This window comes from Patiria miniata, unplaced genomic scaffold, assembly GCF_015706575.1.
Source record: "Patiria miniata isolate m_02_andy unplaced genomic scaffold, ASM1570657v1 HiC_scaffold_25, whole genome shotgun sequence".
NCBI classification, from domain to species: Eukaryota; Metazoa; Echinodermata; class Asteroidea; order Valvatida; family Asterinidae; genus Patiria; species Patiria miniata.
This window is the reverse complement of record NW_024037064.1, coordinates 10231339-10240876: the sequence shown is the minus strand read 5'-3', so window position 1 is coordinate 10240876 and position 9538 is coordinate 10231339. Positions and strand designations below refer to the sequence as shown.

The following is a 9538-nucleotide window of genomic DNA, read 5'->3' as shown; positions in this document are numbered from 1 at the left end:
ACACAAAATCCTGTCACACAAGGCCAATGGTTGGTTGGTGCATTTTCACTGAGTTTGAATGTGGTAGGATTCTTAGGAATCTAGAGCCAGAGATGAAGCGGAAGCCACAAGGAAGCCGGGTTTTATAAACACCACAGAAAGTTGGTAAGTATTGGATAGATTGATGGCAATCCATGTACTGGGTGAGGGAGGGGTGTTGGGTTGAGGAGGCGGGGGTCATTACATTCAAACTCCTCAACACCCACTAAACTCCCCTCTCCTTTCAAATTTACCTTTTAATTTAGACAAACAATCGATTCAAGTCATCATGCATGTAAGATTAAAACAAATTGTCCCCCAATCAAATCTAATGTAGCTGTAGTCAAATCACTGTTTATATAAGACTTTGTATAGTAACAAAATGTAATTGATGCACTGTTTATTTAAGAATTTGTATGGTAAAATGGTTCACATCAGAGGGATCTGGCAGTTTGGATTTTTGAGGAGAGATGTGATATGACTGGGACATGAATGTTGATTGGTGCTGTAATGACTGGACAATTTCATCCTCAACATTTGCTGTTGGGATGATGATGATTGCTAGCCAATGTCATGTTGGATGACATCACACCTTGTGATACATCTTGATGAAGTAGTGTTCAGCCACTGCCAGCTGGCCATTGGATGTGAATGTGATTCCAAGTGGGAAACACAGACCCTGATCCACGCAATCAAGAAACCTGCCATCTTGGTCATAGTGGTGAATATGACCAGTGCCAGCTGCACCTTGGTCCACTGCAAGGTAGATGCCTGAGCTGTCACAGCATACACCATCACACCACACTGGCCCACCATTGATAGTTGGTTTGAAGGTGGTGTGTATAGAACCTTTACAGTCGGTAATATCCACTTTCTTTGTGTGGAATCCACTGACCACAACTCTATCAGTGTCGTCATCAACAGCCAGGAATTGAGGTGGAGTCTGCACTGGTATGGTGTGTAGGATCTCACCATCAGTGGGTCTGTGTTCAGTCCACACCATTCTTTCTATGTCTCCTACTAAAATAATACCGTTTGTCCTGACTGTTGTGCTCCTTAGGTTCACTTGTGTCTCCTCAACCTCACTCGGTGCTACCGTTGGGAATTTGAAGTCAAGAGTGTTGTCCTTCATGTTGAACACCTTGACATACTTGCTTCCATCTTCCAACACAAGCAAGCGTTGCTCAGGATTGTGGATGGCTGCAACTGCCAGTGGACCTGTGGGTAAAGAAGAACTCAAATGTAACATATGCACAGTATGTAAATGCACTGTCACTATTCTCAGTCCCCATGAAATACAACATACCTAATGAATACATGGCCTGCCTCAAAGCCCGGTCATGTACAAGTAGTACATCAACATTGTGTTGTCTCCAACCACCATACATGTTGTGAATAACTGGCACGTCTTGGAGACTCTGTTTGCAAATACATGAACATGTGCCTGTACCTGTACCTCGATGTACATGTACTCTCTGTGCTATTCTCATGGTTCAAACCTTACAAATATATTTAGTCTTGTATTTAACTGTTTATTTTTTAGCTAAAAAAAGTTATTAGATTTTCAAATGAAGCATTGAACAAAATATAGAGCAATTTTTAGTTTAAAAGTTTAAAACTTTAAATTAATAACTCAGTTCTTGCAAAGTACACTAATGCCTGCTGTATGTCAGAATTTACTTGAGGTTTGCATTTGTCTATAAAAAATGGGTGGTTGGGCGTGAAACTATGGTACAGTACATTCGTCAGTTGTATGTTTTAGAGAGAAAAAAGGAAGAAATGAACTTAAGCATTTTTAGTCCAAGCGTTCAAAAACTATTATTTACTTGTCAAGTAACTTCTGGCTTAAATGCATCTTTTCCAAAGTTTCCCGACATTGACTTCTAGTCTGATGAGGTCAGCATTATGAAATTTGAGAAAGTATTTTTATTGTCCAAAGAATATTTATGAGCAATTTGAAAAATTGTTGACAAATGGTCTTTAAATACCAAGAAAAAAAATATAACTTATTGAAACATGCCGCTAGAGCTTACTTAAGCTACACTGGTGCCCTCATGGTTTTTATTGGCTGTTTTGGCAACTGGCCGAAACAGCCTTGTTTTCGTTAAGATTTTTTTTTCTTTTTTTTTTCCAGTCATTTTTGCCCATAGCATTTGTACAAGTTTTTTTGTTACTGGCACTTTGGCCTCTAAAATCAACCGGATTGCCTTTATACTCGGCACACACTTAGACCAGCATCTGCAGTTGATCCTCGAACATTGACGTCATCATGTGTCACGTGACGTCACATTATATGCAATTTTTCTGTTGTGACCATTTTCTAGCAGAATTCGGCTAGATCTGACAGATGGGCTCTATCTCCACAACTGCAGGTCCGATTGGGTTGAAAGTTGGTATTTACCTAGACCAGGATGTCTTATAGATGAATACTCGACGTCATGACAACGTCATCATGTGACATATGACGTCATATAAAATAAATATATTTTGAAGGCCTATATCTCCTGAACTACCGTACAGGTCCTATGGGGTTGAAAGTTGGTATGTACCTAAACCGGGATGTGTTATAGATGAAAATTGAAGTGACGTCACGATGACGTCATCATGGGTCACGTGACATCACGTTAAAGATTAATAGATCTTTGAAAATCTATATACAATCATCCGTAAGAGACCTGAACTTGACGTTTACAGGAATGGATAGAATAATCCAGGGTCTTCATTTTTTTTTTATATTATGTGCAAAATCACGTGACCCTTCCTTCCGGTTGAACCGGAAGTGCCTTGAAATTTAAAATTGGTGAAAGATGTGAACTTGCTTTCAACGATGTATGCTATGGCTTAGTTGTTATTTACAAACAAAATATAGTTATAGATGAAAATTGATGTGACGTCATCATGACATTATGATGTCACATGTGATGTCAAAAATCAAAGCCCTATGGGAATGTAATCACATATTATATTCACTAGTTCCTGGATGTAACTTATACATGAAACTTTCCATGGTCACTTGCCACAAAAAAAATCCAAAACAGCCCTGTTTTTGTCCACAAACATAAGTCTAGGTTTCTTTAAAGTTATTTTTTTGTTCTTGTTTTTTTCTTTTTCAGACTTTTGTCCATAGCATTTGTACACGTTTTCATTGTGCCCAGCACTTTGGGCACTAAAATCAACCCGATTGCCTTTGGCACACGCTTAGACCAGCACCTGCTGCTGTGTCATCATGACATCACCAGTCACGTGACTTCACAATATAGGTTCATATTTTGAAAGCCTATATCTCCAAAACTGCAGGTCCGATTTGGTTGAAACCTGGCATGTACATTTTTAGAAAGGGATGTGTTATAGATGAAATTTAAGTGACGTCACGATGATATAAATGTGACGTTACGTTATAGATTAATGTATGTAGATCTAATCTATGAAAATCAATATAAAATCAACCGTGAGAAACCTAAACTTGAGTTTTGCGGGAATTGATAGAATAATCCAGGGTCTTCAATTTTGATATTATGCGCAAAATCACATGACCCTTCCTTCCTTGTTGAAACTGGAAGTGACTTGTAATTTGAAATTGGTTAAAGATGTGGAATTGCTTTCAATGATGTATGTTGTGGCTAGTTTATTCTAAATTAACGGTGACGTCATGAAATGTTAGAGCGCCCTCTAGCAGCAGGTTGTTATAGTTAATTTCAGATGAAAATTAATGTGACGTCATCAGGATGTCATTACGTAACATGGGATGTAATAATTTAAAGCCCTATGAGACTGTCATCACATATTTATATGCCACAATTTAGTATACCTACATCCTTCCTGGATGGTCTTGAAAATATGTCACATATGTCGAACAAAAGTTACCGAAACAGCCCTGTGTTTGCCCACAAACATAAGTCTAGTGTTATTTGTCATTGAACATTTCCTGAATAAGTTTTATTGTAGTAAACTGCTTGTGTTTTCAAGTTACATTCATTATATTTTTAAAATTGTTTTAAATTTTATTTTAGCCACATCCAACAGCGCAAGCGCCAATAACAGGATGGATAAATGGAGAGAAGACAATGAGAAGAAGTTACAGTTTTAGAGGTGGGAGGAAAAGCCCAGAAGAATATTCTGGGGAAAACCCACGGAATCAGGTAGGGACTGAAAACCCAATCCACATATTGTCCTAGGCGGGATTCGAACCCAGGTCACAGCGGTGGAAGGCGAGGAAAGTACCGCTACGCCAACCTGACTCCCCGATCATTGCATATCCGGTAACCCTGAAAGCAAAGGTCAAACAGTTTTGTGCCTGGGAGTCAAATACGATGCTCAAGGCAATTTCAATGTCTACCACCTCACATCAAAAGAACCTTATAATACTGAACATTAATGTTGTCAAGATTTGACATTGAAGGGGCACATTGTCCTGAAATAACAAAATGTTTGTTTTAAAACTGTTCAAACAAGTTTAAACAAGCTTTATACTGTATATGTGTCCATGATGTCAGACGATTTCAATGTACACAAATATATGGTATCCTGTGTGTGAGACTATGACTTGTGTACGTGTGCGACAGGATTCACGCTGCACCTAAACAGCTCAATTTTGAGAGTCAAAATTTATGACCCCCGAAATTCATTCTTGCAAGAATAACACACACACTGCCAACTTTTAACCCTAACCCTCAGGAAGCATGCATCCTCTTTCAAAATCCTCAAAAAAATTGCACTTCATGTTCAAATGAAGGATACCCAGCACCTGAATCCTTCAAAATTGTCAGACAGTCCTGCCTCAAAAATACATCCATCCTCAATCCTCCAAAATCCTCTTCTTCTTCAAACACCAGTCATCCTCAATCATCCAGGAGGGTTTAGGAAGGATGTTTGTGTGGACGTTAATATGCTCTTTGTAGCCCAATGGGGTGCTTTCCAGGATGCAGTATCTCTTTAAATCACTCTTTATTTGATAATCTGTGACGTCATTGTACATGTATATCACCATTTTTGTCACAACTTTGTACAACAGTGCATGTTTTACAATGTTTTGTCTTCATACAATGTACTTTGAACCGTAAGGGAGAAATTCCATTGGTTTTAAAACTCATGCTGCTTTCGCAGTATTTTGAATTCACCAAAAAACTTTGACAGTTAACCCCAGAAGGTTAACCCCTATTTTGCTTGGTCTTAAAAAGACCAAGCAAAATAGGGACAATAAAGGGTCCCCAATTGTAAGCAAATACACACTTGGGTGTGTGTGGGTAGGCCTATTTTTGTGTTTAATGGCACACTGCGGTATTTCGTAGGCCCCAAAATTTTGTGTACAAAAAAACAATGTAGGCCCCCAAATTTTTCGTAGGACCTACTTGTACATGTAGGCACAGTGCTTACTGTGCCTATTGGGTTATCTGGGCCTGCATTATTGTCCATAAAAAAGCAAAGCACCAACACGAACACTACAGAAGAACAAAGAGAAAACCGAAGGCTGATCTTGATGGGGGCTTAATAAAGGGATCAGGCCTAGAACACTCTACTCACAGGGCAGATTGGTTTCTTTGTGAAACAACCTAAAGGTAACTTCGCTCTTTTCTAAAGGTTACAGACCCCCTAAATAAGAATTTTTTTGGTGACATGAAGAGTTAAGTTGCTGGGAGAACAAAATCAAATTTGCACTGCCAGCGCATCAATTCCTTGCCAGTTTTTTTATTGGTTTTCATTCTCAGTTGTCAGATCTGCATGTGCACATGGAAGACTTAATTTCCACACAATTATGAAAGTTTGTGTTGATGGACATGTGCATGAAAGAAACTTACGTTGTAGGGGAATGGTTCCCTTGTGTTGTCCCTCATTGCTGCAGATGACCACTCGTTTGTTCCTATAGTCTGCCACAGCAATCTCACCAGGTTGAGTAGCAGTAATATCTACAACCCCATCAAACTTTCCTGGACCACTTCCTCTTTTACCAAACTCACGTAGCATCTCCCACTTGCCTTTGACGGCCAGCTTGCCCAGATTGATGTCACCAATCCTCTGACCCGGGGTGAAGCTCAGATATGAAAGCTTGGGATCAATCTGGGGAGGAGTTTGGCTCTTTGCTGATGATAGGAAAGAGGGAAAGCAAATCAGTGTCAGATGCAGTTATAATGATATCCTGGGATGTCCCTCGCGAATGTTGTTTACTTAGTAGCATCGATGTCAGTATTGACTGATGCTTATCATATGTTCTGTTGCGATCCTGCTGGAGTTGTTTGTTTTGTCAATCATCTTTGTTTCTTGAGTTGTTATCTAAGCTCTTATTTTATCCGCTTTGTCTGTTACAGCTTTCACAGTCTTTGTGACGTTCTGTGTAAACCTCCGCTAATTAAGCTTGTGGTGGAGTGGACAAAGAGTGTTCAAATCTTTTGATGTCTGCATGGGCATCAATTGGTGGGGGGTCCCCACTTTTTAAAGTGGTGGGGATGTCGTTTTCCCCTCCCCCACCACCACCCCTTTCCTGTCTGCAAATAAACGTTGTAAAATACGTATAGCTCAGAATATCTGAGTCAATGATTTCAAACTCAACAATTATGTTAAAATGATGATCTTGTGCTCAAAAATTGGTTAAAGTATTCAGCATATGCCTCAGATCAGATCACAGAGCATCTAGAATGCATAAATATTTTTTTTGGGGGGGGGGCCACGCCATTAATTATGTTAAAATGATGATCTTGTGCTCAAACATTGGTTAAAGTATTCAGCATTTGCCTCAGATCAGACCACAGAGCATCTAGAATCCATACATTTTTTGTGGGCCCCCACGCCATTAGGTTTTGCTCTTTGCGCTCGCATTTGTTCTGGTCAAAGTATGTCCCCCACCCCCCTCTTTTGAGTAGCAATTGACGACCTTGGATGTCTGTGGTGAGACAGAAGCCTGTCCAGAGTCAGTGTAGTGATGTTTTGGTTTACAGTGGTTTACTACAGTTACAAGCTCAGCAGAGTATCTCTCACATGCCACCCTTGTGTTTCTGGCATTTAGACTCATCTTCTTCTGGTGTCTGTTTCACTGAACTAACCACCTTTTCTTGGTGTGAGACCTCCTCAAATATATCCCCATCAAATGGAAATTTGTTTTGAGGCCTTGAATGCGTGTCTCTGATGAGAGTACTGTCTCCAGTCAACACAAAGGGCAAGAAATCTTTGGTTGACCTCCATATACCGGCTGGTGTAGTATTTCTTCAGACATTCTGCACAACAGCTGTGCTGGCGATTCTTATGCTGTTTATATATCTGCCATGACAGATGTCACACTCGATGTTCTTTAGAGCTGTAGCCATTTTATGTGTATCCAAAGGGTATTTAAAAAGAAATTGGAAAGGTTATAATACAGCGATAACTTATTTTATTATAAATTAATAATGCACTGTCTATGTGAGTTTCAACCGGGCATAACAGACCAGTACCGGTATTTCTTTTCAATTGCTATTTTGTAACCAGAGAAAAGTTAATCAAGACATGGAATTAAAAAAATGGTGGTTGTTTTGTGGCCACTCATGTTATTACTCAATAGGTTTTGTTGGAACATTACCACTGTACATACTCTACATTTTGTTGTTTCAGGCAAACTGTGATTTCCTACACTTGTATCGGTAAGCTAGCCCCTGACTATCTCAGTGAATTACTGCATACTACTTGTTCCAGTTCATGTAGAAACACACGATTGTCATGTGATAAAACCAGACTACAGCACTGTAACACCAGATTATGCACATTTGGGGATAGAGCTTTTTCCGCCATTGCCCCTAAATTATGGAACCAACTGAACTCGTGCCTCAGGGAAACGGAAAGTATCGATGTTTTTAAATCCGGGCTGAAAACTTATTTCTTTCGAAAGGCATTTTTATGATCTTATAGACACATGTATTTGTAGTTGTTGTAGATTTTACTATCCCCTGAAGGTTTATTTTAGCACTTATTTCCCATTCTTTATTTTTCTTTAGGGATTTAGTTTTGGTGTATGTCTCTTTTAACAAACATTTTATTGTATAAGTGGTCACAGCTGGTCTGTTTTACATTTACTTACCTTTGTATTTTAAAATAGTGTATATTTCTATATTTGCTTGTCATTTTTTGTTTGTAATTTCATGCTGATTTTAAACTGATTTTTACATTTTTCTTGTTAATTCTAATAATTACTTTGTGTTTAAAGGGATTTGCTTTATGTTACTCTGTAAGCGCCCTGGAGCATTGTTTTTTCGATGGATTGGGCGCTATATAAATATTTGCTGATTATTATTATTATATTATTTAACCACATTCAAAATACACGAATGTAACTGACAACATTTGCTTACATCTTTTACATTCCCCTCAAATCACTTAAAAACAAGTTTTTCCAATTTGACGCAAAGAGCACAAATAGTTGAGGTGTTTGATGGGATGGATCCAGTGTACACCAGATTAACAAATCGCCCAATGGTAACTTTTGGCCTGGTTCAAAGCAAAGCAGAAGCCTGCACTTCTGTTGTGATGCGCAATATTGACGGTGTCAGTTGGTGCAGATTGAGCAGAACTGGCAGACACAGTAGTGGCCGCCACCGTGACCCACAACTCCATGTCCTGTGGCCCCCCAGGAACGTCTCGGGTTAGCCTCTTCGCCCAGACGAAACTGTTCCTTCTCCACGTGCCATCCCAAGCCCCTAAACTGGCAGGCAGCCATCCTCATTGTCTCCACATATTTGATCTGCTCACCTACGCGGAGAGGGTAACGCACCACATAAATGGCCATAAAAGTGTGGAATGCTGTCAGCCATTTATCGATATCAATTTTGTTTTGCGGGGAAATCTGGTTTGCAGACGATCGAGCCATTCTCAAGTGCCAACTTCGGGATTCTCTCATTTGGATGATTGACTAGAGAAGTCGCGGCTGTGTCATTAAATAAAAGCAGCAGATCAACGTACCTGTCACTTCATATTTGTTTCCTAAACATTAATCGGGACTTGATAACCCGAGGGTGCTTTGCCCTGACCCGACAAGATCCGGCGGGTCTGGTCTAAGTATAAAGAATGGGAACTCAGTGCCGAGGCCGGTACAGGCTGGCTATTGCGAAGGTGAGTGACGGAAGTGTCATGCCTCGTATTACTACCAAATACACTAACCTGATCAGCCATGTCTGAGTCAGTAAGTTAGAAATGTTCAGTGTTCATGGTAGGCAATGCTAGAGCCTTAGACTCACCCTGGATTCGTCGTTGGCGTGGTCCACTTCCCCTACTCGATCCAGGAACTTGGTCAAGCTTCGGCTCCTCTGCTCGGTCCCAACCTTGCTGCTGGCATCCCACTTCCGGAGTTGTTACATCCTCCAGCTGTGACCGCCGTCCACGCACTCCTGACTGGATAGCAAACAAACGAGGTGACCGGCGCAGCTTCCTGGCATCCTTCCCTTTCCCGGATGCTTGAGCTGAGGCTGACCGATTGGCTTTAGGCATCTTCAAAGGACAAGGAAACTAAAACATGTTCAATGGGAAAATGAAAGCTGAGAAAACATGGATGGCGTACACTTCA

General features: G+C 40.2%; 1 protein-coding gene across 1 annotated transcript; it reads right to left on the bottom strand.

The window, feature by feature from the left end:
- Positions 1-307: 307 nt before the first annotated feature.
- LOC119733031 lies at positions 308-7021 on the bottom strand. Its single transcript, XM_038206611.1, has 3 exons — positions 6988-7021; positions 5814-6095; positions 308-1236 (listed from the first exon to the last, which is right to left on the bottom strand). Exons 1-3 carry the CDS (start codon positions 7019-7021, stop codon positions 605-607), a joined length of 948 nt encoding a protein of 315 aa, XP_038062539.1. The 3' UTR covers positions 308-604.
- Positions 7022-9538: the final 2517 nt, after the last annotated feature.